Raw genomic sequence first — 23,760 nt, 5'->3', positions numbered from 1 at the left:
CTTCTAAAAACAATGTCCTCTAGGAGTCACAACCACCTTCAAGAAGTTGAAGAAAGATCTTTACATTCAGAAATATGCATTATTTTAGTGGCAATTTCCTCGAGAGGTCTAATTGTCCCCATCTTCTTTGAAAACTATGAAAGAAGGAAGGAAGGAAGGAATATCACAATCACAAAGGAGCATATGTGGATGTGCTTAATTTTGGAAAGAACTGGCATCACTTTATCTCTTGCTTTTGGTTAAACTTTGGTTCCAGTAGGTGGCTACCTCATATATCAGTTATGGCTAGAGAATGGTTGTAAAACACTTCAAGATGCAGGTAATCAGTCTTGAGACTGAATTCAAATGGGCTCTCCTGATTTAAACCCTCTTAATTTCTACCTATGGGATTATTTAAAGGACTGTGCAGTTAACAAGCCTACAAATATTGTACAACTAAAAGAAATGATCAGAGAAGAGATAGAGCAACTACTCCATGAGTGTGTGCAAGAGTGTGATGCAAAACTTTACTGACAGAGTAATTGCACCAAAGGTTTTTTTATTGAACAAAACAGGCAAAAAGTCAGAAGAACATGCATAATTTACAGACACAGCAGACAATGCAAATAGGATTAACTACCCTATCATAAACATTAAACATATTTCTGAGAGGCTCAGACAAAATGCAGAACTAAAAACAGGGGTCATCTTGAATATGTGCTATAGCGCCATAAGCAGAAGTACTGGATGGAAACCTCCAAAATAAAATATATAATATAGATAAAAAAAAAAAAAAAGTTGAAGAAACCTTTTTGTTTTTTTTATCTATATTATATATTTTGAATTTTTATTTATTTATTTTTGTCACCTTAGTACTTGACAAATAATATATTAATTTGAAAGAAATGGTTTTTGATAGGATACTATTTCATGAAATATTGTATTGGAATATCATATCAAGTATACACCAGAAAAAATTATCAACCTACCAACACCCGCAGTTTCTGATTGCCCTCTGCTTGGAAAGACCTAGGTTCAAATTCCAACTAGGCCACCAAGAACATTGATCACAGCTATTTAAGTGAAGGTAAGCTTGGTCTCATACAGAAGTGACAGTTTTTTTTTAATAAACTACTTGATTACTACCCATCCCCATCAATCTGAATTTATACAATAACTTATCTGGATTATTAGATTTATTGCAAAATTAAGAAATATCACAATATATGGATCCCCCTTGTCTGATATGACTGTCATCATATTCAATGGAAACTACACTGCACAGAAAAATCAACAACAGAACTCACACTACTTCAGATAGTAATATACAAATTCTAGCAAAGAATAAATCATGAAATGGAAAACGTTGGATTATTGACTTCCTATCAACAATTTTCCTCAATCTGTTATCTGCCAAGACTCCAATATGATCAGATCTTATTTTTGTCTTCTAAGGCACTTTACACTGTATCGATCCACATTTATCTTGGTCTTCCTGTGTGTCTTTTTCCTGCCACCTGGCAAAGAACAATTGTTTTGCTAACCTTCCTTCACCCATTCTGTTTAAGTGACCATACTACCTGAGATCAGCTCTGCAAACACATTCCTGAATGCTAACCATGCCAAATTCTTTCCTAATAAGATGTTTTTAACATAATGAAAAGTATTTATATCAAAGCTTTTTTTTTTTGGCAATTTATATTTATTAACCTTTTTAAATATAGCCTATCAACATGAAATTTTTCAGAATTCTATAAAAAAATTTTGTTTTTAACATATTTAACATTAAACATTCTTTAACTGGTCTTCAGAGAGTTGAAACCTCCAGAAAAGCATACAACAGGATCACCTGGCAAGGATGATATGACACATTACCAAGGTGTAGAGTAACCATATGGCATCTAATGATGCCCAATGGATGGATGGATATACCATTTAATTTATGTATGAAAGATAATGAAATGGGAAAGTGGGAAGGGTAAAAGGAAAATAACATACTTTTTATTTTGATAAAATGCATCCCTTTATAAAAGAATTCATCTGGTGACAAGTAGAAGATATAAACTAGGGAATACTGACATTAAATTGAAGAGTGGATATATCCCATCTTGCTCTTTTTTCTTTTTGGTATAATTATATAATATTAATAAAAATAAAAAAAAGCCTCTAAAAAAGAAATTATTAAGTATAGGTTAATAGCTGAAATGTATGAAGACAAAGAATAAAAAAAAAATTACCACACAGAAAAACTTATTTGCAATGAAGAACTGATGATATTCAACACTATAGAGACAGAAGGATTCACATAAATGCTTTTAAACATGGTAAAATATGCATGGAGGAAAAATCCTCCCATTCTGAGTACAAAATTTATTCATGATCACATGGGGAGAAAAAAATTAATGGACTATGATGTAAACTTATCATTACTCAAAAATATTAATATTTGAGTAATGATACTCAAAGAGACTAACATTTGAGTAATGATGAAGCTCTTATTGCTATACTGAGAATATAGCAGATCACTTAATCTACTTCAAAAAAACATTGGGAATACTTGAAAAGAATGATATTTACATATTAAAACTAACGATTGATACTGAATAACTTAAAAAGATTAATTTGAAGTAAATATATAATTAAGAATATTCATGTAAATCAGATTCAGTAACATTTAGCACACACACACAAAAAAAAAATAAAATAAAATAAAATCATTCTGGAAGGTCAATTATCAATCCATCATCTTCATTTATTCCTTCAGCTATATTGCTTGGTGATGAATCTACCACTGGACCATCAACAATTTCACTGAAAAAATAAAAATAAATAAAACTAAAATAATATATATATATATATATAGAGAGAGAGAGAGAGAGAGAATAAATTGGTAAATATATATATATATATATATATATATATATATATACAGAATAAATTGGTAAATATATTTATAAATTTATAAAAATTTAAATGTGTTAAAACAATTGCATTTTCTTTTTCTAACTACACAGAGGGAAAACTTTAATTTTAAGGAAAGGACTTTTCCAACTGGTGTAAGTCTAGTTCTAAGTATTATTGATCTACACTTTTATTTGTATTCAAGTACAGCCTATCAAATATGAAATGTTAATATAACTATTAATAATAATAATTATTATTATTACGTAACACCTCCAGGGAGTACAAAGACTTATCGAGGGAGGGTATCTACTTTACAACTCTCTGTCTCCATCAACCGCACTCACCTACATCATCTACACCAATGCCATCTACCACTGATCACCACCATCACTAGTATTTTCACAGACAATCACAACATCCATGCCCACGGTGGGATTCGAACCTGCAGCGTTTTCGCTGGAGAGCGGATATGCTAACCACTCAGCTAACCAGGCCGGCAATTAATAATAACAGTTAATAAGTTTTAAATAAGTTTTAAAAAAAAAAAACTAAGGCACTATCAAAACAATAAAAAATGCTCCAAAGCTTTTTTATTCTCCTTTCTCTCTTCCTTGGTTTTATCCCTTGCAGACACCTCTACAGATCCTCTCATTCAACCAGTTGTGACTGAATGAGATGATCTGCTTTTTTCCTTAGGTTGCTGAAAGTCTCCTAAGATGCTCAATCTAATTGGAGCTGAAATGAAAGTGGCATACTGCCTACACAAGCACCTTGTTAAACTAATTTTGAGTATATGACTATTTTTAACATTGTTTATGGTGCTCTGAAAAATTCAGCACAAGTAGACTAAAATGAGTAGTACTATCAGGAATTTGAAATTGAAATATACTTGTTTCTATTGTTTAAGGTTCTCTAAAAAAAATCAAGCCGAACCAGACTAAATTCGGGGGAGGTTATATTGAAATCCCTTTCTTTTGCAGAAGTCTCTACAGATCAACCATACAATGATCAAATTCAACACTAGTTTTTTCAACATTGTTTAAGGACTCCTGATAATTTCCACACAATTAGATGCAAATGGAAGATGGGATTGCAAAGGAAGGAGGCTAAAGTATGATGCTATAGGGCTGAAGAACACTTAAAAAAATTTTTTTAAAAATTATACGTATAAAAAACTGAAGCCGGGAGGGAAGGCAGTTCAATCTCCACCAGTAGCCAATCAAGATAGCTGGCCCAAGACTGTCACTAATTATAAGCAGCATCTGATGAAGAGAGGCAGACAAGTGCTGCCATCCCATGGTCCCTAACACAGTGTATTATTAGTTTGAAATAGTGTGAATTCTATGGTCAATTTTCTTCAGTTTACAGAACAAAAAAGCCTGAGTTTCCAGGAGAAAAAACATTTTCCCTGTGCCCAAGATTGACTAACTTGGAAACCTCTTCAAGAAAAGGTTAGAAAAAGTTCCTAATAACCAGATTCTAACTGAAAATAGCTTTCTTCAGATGGTCTAGTGCTATGGATGCAGATGTCACTTCCACAGGCCTATATATATATCTTCTTCCTCTGCGCATTTATCCCACTTCCTATGCAGGGTCTGGGTGTTACACTAGATGTGACTTTTGTTAGTACAACCCTCAACTGGCCTATCACTAGGGGAGGGAGAAGGGGTATTTTTTGACTGTAGCAGTGCCAGTTTGCCTGTTCTGAGACATGAAAACCCTCTACCTCCGTGTGAGACCGACTAACTCACCTTTAGTTGAAAGAGACCAGATAAAGTTCCTCACGTCACTGACAGGAATCGAACCCAGGTCTTTCTGACCAAAGGTCTTTGTCTATACCGAATAAGCTACGGAAGCTCATATATATATATAATATTTAACTAAAGTTTATAAGGCAGAACACTGGAATAAGTTGATAACATTCATTTACTTAATAACACAATGTTTCATTGCAATTTCACAGGATTTCTTCAGCTGTAAATAAACAAACTAGTAGACAAAACAGTAAGGACTAATAAAACTGTTATGCAGTTATACAAAAGAGAATGATGTTATTTTTAAAAAATTATTTCTAATTGTTCCGAACATTCTGCGTGTTTACGCATTCATGGGAACGTTCTTAACTAACGAAGGCTAAGATGTATTCAGACAAGTTAATACTTTGGCTAATATTTAAATATTCAGGATCTAATGCTGTTTTCAAAGATTTCCATATTTTTCTTTGTTGTATCATAGCAATAGTGTAATAGTGCTGATTTATCCCATAAAACTTGATGTCTCATTTGTGCATGTGTGATGACAAAGCTGAGGCTTCATTTCTATGGTATATAGTATTATGTAATATTGGAATAAAGTTGACGTCCCACACAATGAAAATCCTAGAAAGGGTTCTTGATGGAAGATTGAGGAAGGAGGTGGAGATTGCAAAGGAACAATTTGGCTTCATGCCTGGTAGATCAACAACAGATGCTATCTTTGGGTTACGGCAGATGACGGAAAAGTTTCGAGAGAAACAACGGGAGCTACATCTGGCATTTATTGATCTGGAGAAAGCATATGATAGAGTGCCAAGGCAAGAAGTCTGGAGGTGTCTGAGGGAGAAGAAGTTTCCGGAGAAATATGTCAGGTTGGTGCAGGAGATGTACAGAAATGTAAAGACAAGTGTTCGGACCTGTCTGGGACAGACAGAAAGTTTTCAAGTAACAGTTGGCTTGCATCAAGGGTCAGCATTAAGTCCGTTTCTGTTTAACATTGTGATGGAGGTGGTGACAGAGGAGGTGAGAGAAGATATGCCTTGGACAATGTTCTATGCAGATGACAACTTGCTGTGTGCAGATTCAAGAGAAGAAGCAGGAACTAAACTGGAAAGATGGAGAAAAGTACTGGAAGAGAGAGAGGTATGAGACTGAGCAGAAGTAAGACAGAGTATATGTGTTGCACAGTGGGCGGCAGCCAGGAGACAGACCTGGAGCTGGAAGGAAATGTCATCAGGAAGGTGAGGGACTTTAGATACTTAGTTTCAACAGTGGAAGAAGATGGAGGGGCTGAGAATGAAGTGGGATGCAGGATACAAGCGGGTTGGAGGAACTGGAGGTAGATGGCTGGAGTGTTATACAATAAGAGGGTGCCAATCAATCTGAAAAGCAAAATCTATAGGACAGTAGTGAGGCCAGCTATGACGTATGCTATAGAAACTGTGGCCCTGAGGAAAAATAACATCAGCAGGATGGAAGTAGAAGAGATGAGAATGCTTAGGTGGATGTGCGGTGTGACCAGAAAGGATCGTCTGAGAAATTACTATGTGAGGGGAACAGTGAAAGTTACGAACTTAGGAGCGAAGATACAGGAGGCAAGACTGAGATGGTTTGGTCATGTGATGAGGAGGGAGGACGAATATATGGGAAGAAAGGTCATGCAGATGGATGTGCAAGGAAGGAGGAAGCGTTGTAGGCCAAAGAAGAGATGGAGGGAGCTGGTAGAAGAGGACTTGAGGATGAAGAACTTGGATGTGGTGACAGCCCAAGACAGGAGGATGTGGAGGAGACTCATCAACAGTGACCCCACTTAAATGGGAGAAGCTGCAGAATAATAAGAAGAATAGTATTATGTAATATATATATATATTACAATCATCATTATATATATATATATATATATATATATTACAATTATATAAAATCACAATCCTTTTCATTCTCCAAAGGGAACTGAATCTTTTGAAAATCAGTAGGCTGTTGATTTCCATCATTTATTATCTTCAGTAGACGAGTTCATTTCCACTAGTGAGTTGTAGACTTGCATGATGAGAGAATGACTACCAGATATTTGTGACCATTTCGTATTCTAACTGGCACTGTTATGGAATTGTGTAAGTTATACAGTTAATTTTTATATGTTGCAGGTTAATAACTCAGATTTCCATGAGAAAATTATTAAAAAAAAATCTGCTATATATCATTAAGTAAATTAATAACTACTATGGATGATGCAATCCAATGTTGAAAGAAAAAATAACCTTCAAAAAAACTTCTGTGCTTTAGATCAAAGCCTATAAATCATCAGATGTTTTAGATGGCCTGACTCGCCAAGTGCATAGCACTTCGGCTGACCAATCAGCATGTCAAGGGTTTGAATTCCCAATATAGGCATGGATGTGTGCGAATAGTTTAAAAAAGATAGTAGAAAAATTTCATCATCTAGTATGTAACCACCACTCTGCTTGTAAGCCAGAAGTTGCTTGAAAAAGTTCCACATTTGGTCTGTAGGGTAGGATTTCTGGATTAACTAATGCACAGTCCAATCACAGTACTAAACATACAATAGGTTTACAGCCTTTAGTAGATGATTCATTAAAAAATAAAATAAATTAGATTTTCTAAGTTTTTCAGGGGGGAAAAAATGAAGATCTGCATTATCTAAGACACACTAACCCTCAATGGGTACAAACTGAAGACAATTAACAAAATTCTTGATATGCCTCTGACAGCTCCTTCAAATAAAGAGGATTTCAAAAATGCAATTATATCAACTTACATGAAGAATGTTATGGATAAACTGCAATGTTGCTTCATGATTACAACTCTAAAAACGTTTGTTTAGTCTGTAGAGTAGGATTTCTGGATTATCTAATGCATAGCCCAATCACAGTGTTAGACATACAACAGGTTTTGATAGGCTTTTTTGCCAATGTATAAGATTTCGAGGTTCTTACATTCACCAAAATCAACCTTCACATTCTCCCATAAAAAAACAGGAGTATCCAAAATTTGTTGTTCTTGTAGTATTGCCCAAAGTAGTTTAGCAAGAAACAGAAATGCCATATATTGCTCATAACTGTTTTATAAGAAAATTTAAAGAAACCTCCAAAATGCTTCATATCACCACACAATATAACATAACAAAAATCAAGATTTAATCCTACACCAAGTTTAGTTTGCATTCATCAAAAATCTAACCACAGAACAGGGATGACATGTTATGCCACACAACATGATGGCAACAACTAGCATTATTCCAATGCTTACATATTTGTTTTTACAACAGTTTTTTTTATCTGGTCATTTTGTTTATATATATATTAGTTTTGAAGTTTTGCTGTGTTTAATTTTTTTTTTCTAGTCTTTTTTATACAAGTCTTATGCCACTGATAATGTAAGTCTGACGCTCATAAAACTTGTCAGGTTATATTTATTTTAATAAACTTGGTTTTTCCTTTCTTTTAGGCTTACACAGTGATCCGAATGCATTTTTGAAAATTATGGAGACAACTACCGTGTTTGAATAAAAACTTTAGTTTAATATAACTAAAATCTACATTCGACATTTTGACCTTTATGTGGTCATCTTCTGGAGCGTACAAATATACACAGGAAACAAGCTATACTACAATCAAACTGGTTCGTTAAAACCATAGCCATCCCATACATTAAAGGGTTATCAGAAAAAATCAACAGAATCCTACAACATTATAACCTCAATGCCACCTTCAAACCACCCACTAAACTTAAAACCATATTCAGCTCCTCTAAGGATCCTCTCCTCCCATTAGCACATCCTGGAGTCTATTGCATCCGCTGCGCCTATAACTTACCGTACATTGGTGAAACAGGACGGACAATCCCTATACGCAAGAAAGAACACATTAGACACATTAAATATAACCATTATAGTGAAGCAGGCCTCTCAGACCACACACTCAACACCTTACACCAAATCAACTGGAAAAGCACCTGCTCCTTACACCGCACAAAATCCTGGTATGAAAGGAAATTTAAGGAATCCTGCGAAATCCTGATAAACCACCCAAACATCAATAACAAAGATGGCATGAAAATTCCAAGGATCTGGATGGCACACATTCAGCCTACCTAATATGAAAGATCCAGCATAAGTCAGGACTCTAGCCAATGTGTAACTAGTATTAGAAACCATTCCATACCAACTGGCTGGAATGATGTTAATATATATATATAGTAGACAACACTAATAATAGGACTCTAGTGTTGATGTATAATTTTTTATTTTATTTTATTTTAATTTAATTTTATTTTTATTTATTTATTTATATTCTTCACCAGAGGTCAGGCCAACAATTGTGGTAGCGGTTGGTCAGTGTCTTTAACGAACTGGTTTGATTGTAGTATAGCTTGTTTCCTGTGTATATTTGTATGCTCCAGAAGATGACCTTGACATAAAGGTCGAATGTAGATTTTAGTTATATTAAACTAAAGTTTTTATTCAAACACGGTAGTTGTATCCATAATTTTCAAAAATGCATTGATTTATATTTAGAAACATGTTGCCTCAATACTGGAAATTAAATGAAAATTGTTATCTGTTGGCAAAATGGCAAGAAACATCTCATTTTAGAGACATGGATTTCAAAGTTTTCTGCTTCTTGACTATCAAGCTAGTTGCTTGTAGTGACTCCATTTTCAAGACTATTTCATCATCTTCTCCCTACTTTTCTTCCTTTGGCATCCAGTTCTTTATGTATCTCTTATCCTGCATTATTTCTATGATTATTCATTCTTCTTTCCATTTCTGGATCTCATTTATTGGCTGTAATTTACAATTTTCTCTGTTCTATTAACCTTAAATAGGAGAATGAACACTATCAAATCCAGTGATGAACAATTTATGGAAGTTACTGCTCTACTTTTTTCTAATAACTATTCCATATGATAGGACTGAATGTGTTAGAAGTTTTGAGCTTAGGATACTGTTCAAAAATCTCTAAAAAATAATATTGTTTAGAAGTGAGCAGTTTGGCATTTGATGACCCCTCTCATAAACTCTCCAATCACCGTCTCACAGATTGGCTAGTTTCTGCATTGCATCTTTTCTACAGATATTTCAATGAGCAATGTTCAGTAGAATTTACTTCCATCATTTGCCCATTTCTACTAAACCAACAATAACACAACAGCTGTTCAACAATCCATGTATAGTTGAATTACCATCCCACAAAAGTGTTTTTCTGACTCATCTTTCATCCATCCACCTTGTTCTCTGGAACAACCTTTTCCAGCAGACTACAAATTATTCAAAGTAGAAATAAGCATGATTTTAACATGCAGAAAATGTTGATAAAAAATATCAGGTACTTTTTTTTCCCCTTGATCCCTGCCCATAAACATAACTGATTTGCTATAGGTTTTGCAGCCTCTCATGTAAATGAAATCATGATGTGGTAGAAAAAGAACAAGATTTTCTGCATGTCAAAATTATGATTATTACTACTTGACTGTCTTTAGGAGTCTTACAGCTATCTTACAATGATATTTATATATGGTCTGTGCCCAGAACAGACCACATATAAATATCATTGTAAGACATCAAACATTTCCATGGAAGTTTGCTGAGTTTGAAGGTATTCATCACCATCAATTTCCTGATTTGTACTCCCAAGAGGTGTTCAGGTTACTAAGACAGCAGTACATGATTAAGTTTACATTATTATTAATCTCCTATCCACAATTTTCTCAAATTAGTCTATTACTTGTAAGCACTCCAATTCCCCAAAAATAACTTTCAGTTACATTTGGGGAATGAAAGGCATTAGAGGAGGATACACACACACACACACACATATATATATATATGTAGAAAGTTTTTTACATTGGGTATATGCATGTTAAAGATACCAAGTAATTTTATAAGCTAGGTTTTAATCCTTTTTTGCAAGTAAGCAAACAGACAAGTCGGTCAAGTTTGCACCTGCACGTAGCGCAAGTCTGAGGCAACTCGTGGTAAAGGTGGAGTAAGCTCCAGCCCTTGCCTTTAATGCATAGCATCATACATCTCCACAAGGGGGGTGTGTTATTTTGCATTAGGGGAAAATACTAAGGAAAGTGATCGGTTCTTACTCCACCTTTACCACGAGTTGCCTCAGACTTGCACTATATGTAGGCACAAACTTGACTTACTTGTCTGTTTGCTTACTTGGGAAAAAGGATTAAAACCTGGCTTATAAAATTGCTTGGTATCTTTAACATATATATATATCTTTAACACATATATATATATATATACACAAACAAACACATCATACATAAATGATCGATAATACATAAGAAGGGAGACCAGAAGACAGCACTAGAAGGAATGAATGAATGAACAAACAAAAAAAAAAAAAAAAAAGATATAAAAATTGTGCACACATGAGCAACGTTTTTACAAGAATTACATTTTTACCCCCCCCCCCCCCACACACACACACTTCTTTTCATGTCTCATACCCATAAAAGGTTGTAAAATACATCAGTACCATAGGTAGGCTAAGGAATCTTTATTTTTTTGCATTTTTTTAAATTTTTTATATAGGCCAGAAACCCTGTCTAGATGCCAGGAGTTCAACTTTTTCAATATCTTGGGGGATTTCACATAACCATATTTATCGAGGTTCGGTTGGTTTTAAAGATATACTGCTGATTCCACAAAAAAAAAAAGTCTCCTGTGCTTACTGCAATGAAACAGAAGTTTTTTCCACTTGATTCTATTCAGAGTGTCCATGGAATGGTCTACTGAGTGACCATAATTATAGTACCAGATGCAGTAAGTCTTGTATATTTATGTATGCTCCAGATGATGATCTTGATATGAAGATCGAAACGTCGGGATAATAAAAAAAGTTATTGTAACATGGTTGTAGAATCCATAATTTCAAAAATGAATGTTGATCGCCGTGTAACACTAAAAGAAAGGATAACCCTGACAAATTTGTTTTTCATAGAAAATATTTCGATTCTTGGCAAAGGAAACTAAGTTTTAAAAGCATGATTTAGAACTGATGTTCAACCTTCCTTTCATTAACAAGTAAACTGAAAATTATGTTTTCTTCCAATTTTATTTACCATATAAACCTAATATAATATTTAGATTAATTTTAATTTGTAGGGTACACAACCCTCAGCTTTACTTTGTTCTTTAAGTAACCCTTCACAAGATTTGAGTTTAATGTGCCTACTCTACATCTCACAATATTAGTAAGCAATATTCTGTACTTCTGACGTTTCTATTAACCAATAATATTGCTCCACAATAGGAATGTTTCAAAGTGCATCATTCAGTTTATGCTATAGCTATATATGAATATTTAAGTTTTGACGATAAACATCAAGTTGTTCATTTCATAACAGCACATCATTCAATCATTTAAATATAACCAAATGAATGCCTAAGTTCTAGCGATTAGGCTGATTTAATCTAAGACTTAGGATTAGCAATGTTTAATTATATTCAATATTTTGTCAAAATCGCATGAATATCTTCAAGCAATGGAGTAACAATATTTAAAAAAAAAAAATGCCGTGTATTGACACATTATATACAATTATGGTTTAAATGTTAAAGAAACATGGCTAGTATCCCAAATGTTTGCCAGAAGTTGCAACCAATCATGACTCTGATCATGTTTTCTTGGCCATGGTTGTTGGATTAATAAGGCTGGGGCAGAGAAGTAGCATTCCCCACATTTTTTTGCAGCTTCTGTAATCAAATTTGATTTGGTTAGATGCACTCCTCAGTGCTGTCATCGATTTTTATTTTTGTGTAATAAGGTGGGTTTTTGTTCCTAGTGAAGGGTATCTAGAGCAGTGGTCTCCAAAGTGTGGTACGCATACCCCCTGGGGTATGCGAGTTGATACGTGGGGGGTACGTCAAAAAAAAGTTTTACATTGATAGGAAAAAAATTAATTAAAAATAAAGAATATTACTTTCTTTCATCAATTAAACATATATCTAATATAGACAAAGACATTATAAAGATCCTGTAAACTTAAATTTGCGAGTAGCGCACATTGGGCGACTTTGCACACATAATCGTCCTTGGCAAAGCTGTCATGTTTTTTAAAACTAGGGAGTAAATCTCTTACTTCTGATCATTGCCATTGTTTGTAGAGCATCCTAGTGTTGACAAGCTCACCTAGAGAAGGAAAATTGCTTAGTTATCCTGCTATCTACAGATGACACCACAGTTGTATTAATAATTTGACTATTAGTAGTAAGTTTAACGATTTTTTAGTATATATATTGTTTCTGTGCAATTCCAACGCCTTTTTGTGCTTACTTTTACGTTTACACTAGAAATAGTGAATTAATATTATCAAAATTGCTTACATTTTTTAAAAGCGTTTGATATTATCAATAGTAAATGAATTATATTTAAATTTTACAAATTAACCCTCACAAAATGGATAAATGGTTAAAAAAATTTCCTCCAAAGAAACCGCGAATTGAAGATAATTATGATAGTACTTCTACGTCAGACGAACAACAAGGAAAAGATAGGATTGATTCTTCTATTCAAACAAGTTCGTTATCAGTCAAATTAAGTGATAAAAACATTAATCTGAAACTTAACAAAACCTTGCCCAAGAATGTTCGAAATCATCAAGAAGACTACTTGAAATGGGGATTTACATCGACGATAGTCAACAATGAACCTCGTCCTACATGTGTATTGTGTCATAAGACGCTATGTAATGGAAGTATGAAACCATCATTATTAGTAAGACACTTAAAAACTAAACATCCTATACATGAACACAAATCTTTACAAGTCTTTGAACCATGTTTGAAGACATGTAATTCTCAATCCAACAACTTAAAAAAATTCACTAAAATTAACGATAAATATTTGGAGGCATCTCTTGAGGTTGCATTCTTAATTGCAAAAGACCAAAAGCCACACACCATTCGTGAAACACTTATACTCCCAACCGCTATAAAAATGGTAGAAATAATCCATGGAAAAGAATATGCAGATAAACTAAAATGTATTCCCTTATCAGCAAATACTATTGGTAGACGTATAGAAATCATTGCAGATAATTTAAAGAAGCAATGTATCGCAGTATCAGAAGCCATCAAACCAGAATTTCAAGAAATTATGAAAGAAATGCAGGCCATTGTTCATATTAAATATTGCAATAAATATGTTTGTAAGCTGTTAATAATAAAAATAATGTGTAAAAATATCTAGCGTTTTTAATTATTATATGATGATACAAGGCATATTTCCTCTTTATAATACTTATTACAATAGATTTTTGCTCCATCAATTGGGGGTACGTGCTATTTATTTTTTCTGTCTTGGGGTTATGCGATCAAAAAAGTTGGGAGACCACTGATCTAGAGTATAGTTTAAAGGACTATGCTCTAGATATAGTTCATCCAAACCTGATTTGCCATATGTATTAATAATTATATTTTTTTTTGATGTTTCCTTTTTTTTTCAGAAAGTGGCAAAACATCCTCTGAGTACATTTGCAGAATGGTTTGCAGCTGCAAGGAATTTTTTTCAATCTACACAATTATTTTTTCTCGAGTCCCTATGTATATATGATGCTGAACAGGCAATTATATGATATCTATGTAGTAATAATAAAGGAAGTGTTATGTGAGTGGCAGTAGTATGCTTTTTGAATTTACATGGGATTATAGCCATTGTATTTTTTTTTTTTTTTTTTAAGAGAGAGAGAATTAGTTTGTTTTTAATTAGTTCCTTTTAGGAGAAAAAAAAGGAGCCTGCTTTTTTGTTTTGTTTTAAGATCCTTAATACTTTGGGATCTTAAAAAGAAAGAAGTGGGAAAAGTGGTACATGTATTTATTCATGCAAGTAATTTTTCTGTAGACTGTTAATAAGAGTTTCCTTTGGGGTTTCTAGTAACCAATGTCCAGGAATGGTAAACTGTGCTTATTTTCTTTTTCTCTAGTAAAACTAATTCTAAGGTGCTGGTTATTTAGGTTTCTTAAAATATCTTCAAAAGCTACTTGGAGGGGGAGGGGGAGAAACATTTGGCGGTTTTGCCCCCCATTCTATTAGTGGTTCAGATTTGAACCACTAATAGAATGGGGGAACCACATTATATTTGAACATTACTGGTTCAAATATTTTGGATATGTCTATTGGAAATGCATTTCTTAATTAAGAGTTTGTGTATTTGATTCAACTTATTAAAAAAAACTTTTGAAAGAATGAAGAATTGCACAACTGAAATGGCCTTTTTTTTTTTTTTTTAGAATACATTGAACATTGAAGTTATTTATCCTTAAATTATGACTTCAAAATGTAATAAATGCATTTTACAAGGAAACTGCTCAAGCTGTATGCCAGTCTCTTGTAATAATTTCCCAAAGGTTTGGGAAGTGATTACTATTAATTGTTCGATTGTTATTTTTTTTTAAATTATTTTTTATCTATGCAACTTTTTTACAATTGTTCCATTCCTTTGAACTTTAATAGTGCAATCATATCACTGTTTATTTTATCTTTGAAATAATTAATGCTAACTTTCAGAAAAGTATTGCATTAACTTTTAGAAGTGATGGTACAACAGAAGTATAAGAAAAATATTAAATCATGTATTTTCAATATGACTGTTTTAGATTTATCTTAGTAAGAAATGTATCTTGATTATATTATGGGTTCAATTCACATGAAGTACGTGCATTTTTTTAAAATTCATGTACTTTATTGTGAATATTTTTACTTCAAATATTTTTTAAAACAGGTTATATCCTTTTTGATTATGTACCTTTCAAGATACTTTTTCTTTTTGTATTACTCCCCCACACTAGAGGGTGAAAGGCCTATAACAAATAAATGCATGTGGGCTAGGGTCAAGAGGAAAGTAATCAGTTGATATTTTCTTAAAGAGTTGGAGACTGTAGTCCTAGAGAAATAATTCATGAGGGAAGGCTATATCACAGAACGAGGTGGATGAAATAATATATACAGTGTGTTTCAGGAGGAATAGTAAATATTTTGGTGGTAATATTGATTATTCTGAATAAAAAAGTTCATATAAACATAAACACGTGTTCAACTGCCAATGGATGTGGAAATACAGCTGTTTGAGACTAGCATGTAAAAAGCTATTATGAGAGGTATTAAAGAATGATAAATGACTTGTTTGTATTTATAAAAAATATACAAAAAATTTTGCATATGATGCCATATAGTTACTCTTATACCTCACTAGGTTTTGGGAGTGAAGCCTTCTGATAGACGAAGTGGTTAGGTCGCAGATTCCCTTTCCACACAAAGTTTGTAGGACAATCACAAACATCCATGCCCATGGTGGGATTCAAACCAGCAGCCTCTTGGATGGAGAGCGGATATGCTAACAACTTGGCCAATATTTGGTTTGTATTTATTGACTGTTTAAATGATATAAAACATAGATAATTGACTAATACCATAATTTAGAGTTCACAATAAATGTTCAAAAATTCCACCACCAACCTCAATGCACTTTGCAACTCTTGTGATAATAGTACATGTTATTCTTCTGAGGTAGTCTTGACATTCTTTTATGAGGGCTGCATTATCCATAATGTGAGCAATCGCTTGTATTTACCTTTTCTTTGTATACTTTGCTTTTCATCCAACCCCACAAACCAAATTCTAAGGGAGTAAGGCTTGGTAGCCAATAAACTGAAACTGAAGATAAATGGGCCATGTAAGATGATTTGGTAACACAACAGGTCCAATCAAGTGACTGTCGATCATATTACACCACACATTTAATGTAAGCAATCAATTTGTCTCTTGTATTTACCTTTTCTTTGTATACTTTCTTTTCATCCAACTCCACAAACCAAAATCTAAGGGAGTGAGGTTTGGTGGCCAATAAATGGAAATTGAAGATAAATGGGCCCTGTAAGACGATTTGGTAACACAACAGGGCCAATCAAGTGACTGTCGATCCTATTGAATGACACATTTACAGAGAGGCGATGTTGGAAATTTATTTCTACAGTGATATGTGGATTTTCGTTGGACCACCGATGCAGTTATGGGTGTTGCTGGTACAGTCACTGGTGAAAGTAGCTTTATTAGCTCTATTAATACTGTTATTAATTCTATTAATAACAGTATTAATAGAATTAATCGCTGATTAGCATTTACCCATCAACAAAATTCCAGTTGACCACCTTCATCTCCTGGGAGAAAGTGTGCACCTGCTGTATGTAAAATGAAGTATCACAAGCTTACTCACGTAATGCTTGTGATACTCTTGTATTTGGAACACTGATATGTGCAGAAATTCTCCATGCGCTTGCTCTACTTCATCTTTTTGTTTGTTCATTTTTATGTTCAGAAGAAATATGACTGCTGGGAACAGTACCATGCTATAAACACACTCTTGAATCTGGTTCTCTGTAGTTAAGAAACCATCAACAGTATTCTCTACAAGCAGCAACAGCCCTTCAATTACAAAAATTGTAAACAAACATCATATCAGCATGTGTAAAGATGTGCGGCATTCTTAACAACTTCTAACATGAAATTGCATCAGGTTATAACCTGCTTCTTGGTCACATCTGATTCAGAGAGCTGAGTGATGGGCACCTGATCTACAGAGTTGTGCATGCATTGAAGCTGTACATGCCAGTTTCAAACAGCTGTATCTCCACATCCATTGACAATTTGACACATCCCCCCCCCTCTCTCTCTCTGTGTGTTTACAGTGATAACTCAGAGCATACATTTACTTTTATGTATTCAATCTTACAAACATTCTTGAAAAAAAAAAACGCAACACCCAAGACCCAGTGGTCCATTTTTTCAAAAGTTTATTGTATTATGTGTTTCTTTTAAGTGCATTAGGTATGGTAGAGTCAGATTGATGTTATTTACAATGGGAGGAGGCAATTCCTTTTCCAATGTGGACCATAAAATTAAGTGTGGAATTTTCTTCAGAGTGATGACTGCATAAATGAAGTCTTTGTTTAGAGCCTTAAAGGTATCTTCAGTGAATGACTAATGTGCATATTAAAATATGAATGGAAAATCAGTTCCCTGATGAGAGTTGGTGATTTATGGTTTTAATGGTACAAGGACAGCAAAGGTCATACTCCATATCAAAGTTATAGCAGCATACAAGGTAAGACAATCACAAACATCCATGCCCGTAGTGGGATTCGAACATACGGTCTGATGGTTGGAGAGCAGGTATGCTAACCACTTGGCCAACCAGGCCGGCACTGATGAGAATAACTACTGAACATAACATACACAAAATAAAACTGAATGAATAATTGGAAATAAGCTTTAAATTAATTCATCAAAATAACTGGTTGCAAGTATGATTAAGCGCCAGTTCTAGAGAAACATAATACCGTATATTCCTGCGGAGAACTCTTCAGGAGAGGTTAATTACTACTTTGGAGTGATCTAGATGTTTCCTTTTTCTTTTAAGAAGAGAATTTTTTAATTCAATAAGATATCTTATGAAACCTTATTGAAGAGGTTTTTTCAACAAAATGAAAAGTCTTCTTGAAGATTCCGATACCTACACAGCATTAGACAGAGACCCCACTTGGGGAACTGGCAACAAAACCAATGAACTTATCAAGAATATACCAAATTGGTCTGAGGAACTCAAAAAAAATCTACAATCCAAACACCTGCTAGTGCCTAGAATATATGGAGTTCCTAAAATTCATAAAAAAGATATACCACTAAGACCAACAGTGGACAGAAGGGACTCTCCTACCTCAAATCTGGCAAAAACACCTTAAACTTGATTTAACAACATATAGGAAAAACACCATTGTTCATTAAGAACAGCACAAACTTCATAGAAAGTCTGTGAAGACTAAGACAATCTTAATAACTTACATCCTAACATAAAATTCACTCTGGAACTAGAAGAAAACAAAAAACTTCCTTTCCTAGACATCCTTATAGAAATAAATGAATGAAAAAAAAAAACAGATTATCGATCTCCATCTATAGAAAACCAACAAAAACAGGAAAATTTCTGCACGCTACTTCACATCACCACCCCAATCAAAAAATAGGCCTAATAAAAACCTTAAGGGATAAAGCATACAACATCCCCAGTACAGAAGAAAAACAGAAAGAAGAAATACAATACTTAATACAGATCCTACAACTGAATGGTTTTAATACTAAGTTAATTAAGAAAATTCTCAATACAGAACCTACAAGAAACTTAAATAAACAAGATTTCAAGAATGCAACAGATAAATTAGCCAAACTTCTCTACAAATACAACATAAAAGTGACTTTTCTGCCACTTGAAAAAATATCAAGATCTCTTCATCCTCTGAAACCTCCACATCACCCAATGAAAAAAAAACATTTTTTCATTGGGTGATTTGGGTTTATAATATTCACTGTCCTTTTATGGCATCTGCTATGTGGGCCAGACAGGGAGATCAGGAGAAATCCGTATGAGCGAACATCAAAAGGACGTACAAAATAAGAGAGAGAGAGAGAACATAAATCGGGATTGGCATTTCACACAACCTCTACTGGTCATGATGTACTCTGGGATAGAACATCCATGTCCTATTATAGGTAGATAATTGTTTCACAAGAAAATTCAAAGAGGCAACAAATATGATTAAAATTCCTATGCAATGCAACAAAACCAAGTTTTGATTTTAAATCAAGTTTGGTCATTGTTTATTTACCAATTTCAGACCTCGGACAGAGTGAGCGTGAACCACAGAACGAGACAACAAATAGCATCGTCTCCAGCTAACACGCATTAACAGTTGTATAGATCTGTTATTCGGTTTTTTAATGAACTGTTTTGATGTTCACAATACCAACAAATGAACTAATTTTCATAATTTCTAGTCGTTTGTGCTTTAAACTTTTAGTTCTCTTTACCCCTGAAGATGTTAGTCTGACAACTCGGCTGGGCGGGAACCACCGACATCCATTTATTGGTAAATACGTCATTTTGGCCTACTTGATTGGCCTCCGTAACTATTTTCATGACCTTGCTCCATCTTACAAGTCCTATTCATGTCACTGTTCCCACGATTCACTCTTAATTGCATTGTCATTCATGATTAACCGAATTAAATATTACCCATATAATGATGTCTTATATTTTTCTATCGACCCCCAATCGACCCCTGAGCCTGAATCGACCCCTAACAATGTTATATTGACCCTTGGGGGTAGATATCGACCACTTTGGCGACCAATGCTCTAAACCATGTTCCCAGATACGGAAAACGTCATCAATGTAGCGTAACCACAGTTTAGGTTTTAAAGTAGCTATAGAAATAGCTCTCTCTTCAAAATCTTCTAAAAAAATGTTAGCTAAGACTGGGGATAGAGGGCTGCCCATAGCTAACCCACTTGTTTGTTTATATATTTTATCTTCATAGCAGAAATAGCTGGAATTGATGCAGTGAGTTAGAAGAGCAAATATTTTGTTAGAAACCTTGTCCTTAATAAGAGTCAGAACTTCATCTGTAGGTACATTCGTAAAAAGAGACACGATGTCAAAACTCACCATTCTGTCAGAGTCTATGAGATTTAAATTTTTTATTTTTGAGATGAAATCTTCAGAGTTTTTGATGAAGGAGGAGGAATGCCAACTAGATGTTTTAAAGAAGCTGCAAGATATTTAGACAGATTGTACATAGGTGAGTCAATACCTTCTACAATAGGTCTTAAAGGAGTGTCACCCTTGTGGATCTTAGACAGGCCGTACAAACGAGGAATGAGGGGATGAAGAGAGCGGAGAGATAGTCTTGTGTGTCTAGGAAGTTCAGAAGTAGATTTCAGAAGATTGTTTGTACAGTTATGAAGTTTTCTTGTGGGATCACTTTCTAGAATAGAATAGGTATCAGAACTTAATAAGTTGTTAATCTTTGAACAATAGTCAGATTTGTCTAAGATTACAGTTGCATTCCCTTTATCAGCAGGTAAGATAATAATGTCATTGTTGTTACGAAGATGGTGGATTGCTTTTCTTTCTGTCGGAGATAGATTATCTGTAGGACGACGACTGTTGTTTATAGTCGTCGTCAAATGAAGTTCTGACTCTTCTTAAGGACAAGGTTTCTAAGAAAATATTTGCTCTTCTAACTCACTGCATCAATTCCGGCTATTTCTGCTATGAAGATAAAATATATAAACAAACAAGTGGGTTAGCTATGGGCAGCCCTCTATTCCCAGTCTTAGCTAACATTTTTTTAGAAGATTTTGAAGAGAGAGCTATTTCTATAGCTACTTTAAAACCTAAACTGTGGTTATGCTACATTGATGACATTTTCCTTATCTGGGAACATGGTTTAGAGGAACTTCAAAACTTCTTAAACCATTTAAATAAGCAACATCAGAACATTAAATTCACATCAGAACTAGAGATTAACGGCGTTCTCCTCTTCTTGGATCTAAAGATCAGTAGATTACCTGACTGGCTTAAATTTTCAATTTTTCGAAAAACCACCCACACTGATAGATATTTGCATGGCTCTTCACATCACTTCCCTCCTCAGAAACTGGGCATCATCTCCACCCTTGCCCATCAAGCAAGATGTCTCACTTTCACAGAAGAAGACCTTAAAACAGAGCTTAACTTCCTGAAAAACACCTTCTTAAATAATGGATATTTGTCTCGTAACATCACTAAACGTTTGAGACCACGCAAACAACCTCGACAAGAAGATGAATCCAACCCTATCACTCATATAGTTACCATTTATCAGCTCTCTTACCCCAAAACTATCTAGGATTATGAAGAAATTCAACATAAAGACCGACTATACTACTCTGCCAAAACTTGGTTCTTTTCTGAGTCGACCAAAACCAAAACACAACCAACTGCACTTTCCTGGTGTTTATAAAGTTATGTGCGACTGTGGTCGACCTTATTTGGCCAGACAGATAAATCTATTTCACTTTGTCTTGAGGAACATAGACGTGACATCTCCTACAGTAGAACACGAGCGAGCACCCTTTCCAGTCATGTTCTCTTCTCCACAAACTCTAACCTTGAAGAACAGCCACACCAAGTTGATTGGGACCGCACAACCAATTTACATATATGCAAGGATGAATTTGAAAGACGAATTATAGAATCAAAAGAAATAGTTCTGGACCCTTCACAATTGAACAACAATCTAAGCTACAATTTGCCTGATTCCCATAGCGCAGTAATCCAATACTGGCGCTCTAAAATTATCTGTCACACACGTTGAACTCATGCCAACAGTAGCACACGGTCACCTATTCAAATATGACTGTTACTATTCTGCTTCTTTTTATTAAGCTGAAAAGTCCATGTTTTTTACCTTGTTATTTTTATATGTCTTATGTTATTTCTTACTCACCTGAAGAAGTCGGAAACCGATGAAACTAGTCGTGATTTATTAGTTTTTGTTATTGTTATACTTTCTCGGGTTCTAGTCAGTTAAATTTTAATTTTATAAATGTATACATCCCGAGTCAATCCTAATTACAACAATATATATATATATTTTTTTTTTTGGCCAGAATTTCTGCTGACTTTGCTTCTGGAATAATTGACAAGTGAATTTCAATGCCTGTTGTGAGATCGGCAGCAACTTATTGGAGGTCTTGAAAAGTTTCTTGTTCGGTCTAAGAGCAAAGTTTCCATATTATGTAATCCTTAACCCAACCATGGATTGACATCAAAAAACAATTACATATCACAGTGAGCCTCTAGAGATCAAAGATGCAGTTGGTTGTACTGAATTTTTAGGGAAAGCACATTCCCTCCTTGTTCCAATTAATTTTTAGCAATCAATATTCTCAAAAGCATGCTATTTGATGAAATAACATTTCAATCTTCCTCAGCTCATAGGCTGTAAGGGCTCCTATGAATGGATGACCTTTGTCATCCATTCATTTAATATTTATTATTGTACTATTTCTGTATAATGATGAATAAGGTTTCAATATGAACTATGTCATAAAATTTCATTTAAACTATCAGTTTGTGCAATCTTCATGGTAGGTAATACTGATCTGTTATGGACTCTTCTATTAACAAAAGTTTAAATATGTTGTAATTCAAATCCTGAATCTACTGACCCAAAGAATGCAATGAACATATGAAATCACTGCTAGTGGTTGTAACTGTTTATACTTATGGTGAGGCAAGTAAGCCCACAAACCATACACGGTATTTCAATGTTATAAATGTATACACAGTGGATTTATTTAATACTCATGCAGGGCAAGATCACTGGACTTTTTAATATACTAATAAATCCCAGATATGAATATTTTGTTGGCAATCAGCAAATGCATTCCTTTTCTTAGGAGGACTTAGGATTCATTTTTATTCACAGGCATAAACAGATTTCTGCCCACTATGTTTATTCTTTCTGAAGACTGGAATAAAAATTGAGTCTTTTTATTTAATTCTTATTTATTTCTATAAGCTATAATTAATGAAAGTAATGTTAGGAAGGATCAAAGGAGATATTAGTTAAGAGAAGAAGCTAGGAAACAAGGGTGCCATTTGAAGGGTCACATTTCAAAACAAAGTGAGACCTTATATGTAATAATATAAGGTCCTTTGTTATATGCCTTTTCTGGTGCTCCAAAACTTAAGTACAGATCCTTGTTATATTCCCAGGATTTTTTGACTATTTGTCTCAAAGTAAGACTTTGATTCTGCTGACCTTTATTTGGCCTGAAACCAGCCTTTATACAGAAGAGGTAATCTTCTGTATAGAGAGAGGGGGATTGCCAAACAGGCAATCCCACCTCTCTCTCACAGACTACCTCCAGTCATTTTCTCATAGATACATGTTTTTTTTTTTCCTTTAAATAGATACTTTCATAAACTTTCTCCTACCATTCCTCCACTTTCCACTGATCATATAAAAACACAAACAGAACATTTAATGATCAACATCAATACACACACTTTAACTCTGAACATATCAAACCAAATTATCTTCTTCCTTCATTCCTTGGACCAAACCTTTTCATGCCGTCCCCCCCCCCCAATTAATACAATCCAAGCTTTCAAGAAACTTTAAAACATTTTCTTTCTTTGTTCTTAAATGCTTGCTCTCTCTCTCTCTCTCTCACACACACACACACACACACACACACAC

The 23,760-nt window shown here is 34.2% G+C and overlaps 1 protein-coding gene across 2 annotated transcripts in view; it reads right to left on the bottom strand.

The window, feature by feature from the left end:
- Positions 1 to 2,087: 2,087 nt before the first annotated feature.
- The window catches only part of LOC150104472 (uncharacterized), a 209,024-nt gene continuing 187,351 nt past the window's right edge, over positions 2,088 to 23,760 (bottom strand). For both annotated transcript variants that reach the window (XM_090395653.1, XM_090395654.1), the window contains one exon: positions 2,088 to 2,790. In XM_090395653.1, coding sequence (XP_090251779.1) covers positions 2,694 to 2,790 — 97 coding nt within the window. In that variant the 3' untranslated portion in view covers positions 2,088 to 2,693. The remainder of the gene's footprint in view (positions 2,791 to 23,760) is intronic.

The sequence above is a fragment of the Typopeltis vanoorti genome, chromosome 7 (assembly GCF_054136105.1).
Source record: "Typopeltis vanoorti isolate ZY-2024b chromosome 7, IOZ_Tvanoo_1.0, whole genome shotgun sequence".
NCBI classification, from domain to species: Eukaryota; Metazoa; Arthropoda; class Arachnida; order Uropygi; family Thelyphonidae; genus Typopeltis; species Typopeltis vanoorti.
The sequence above is the reverse complement of the archived record's forward strand: the minus strand, read 5'-3'. Positions and strand labels throughout refer to the sequence as shown.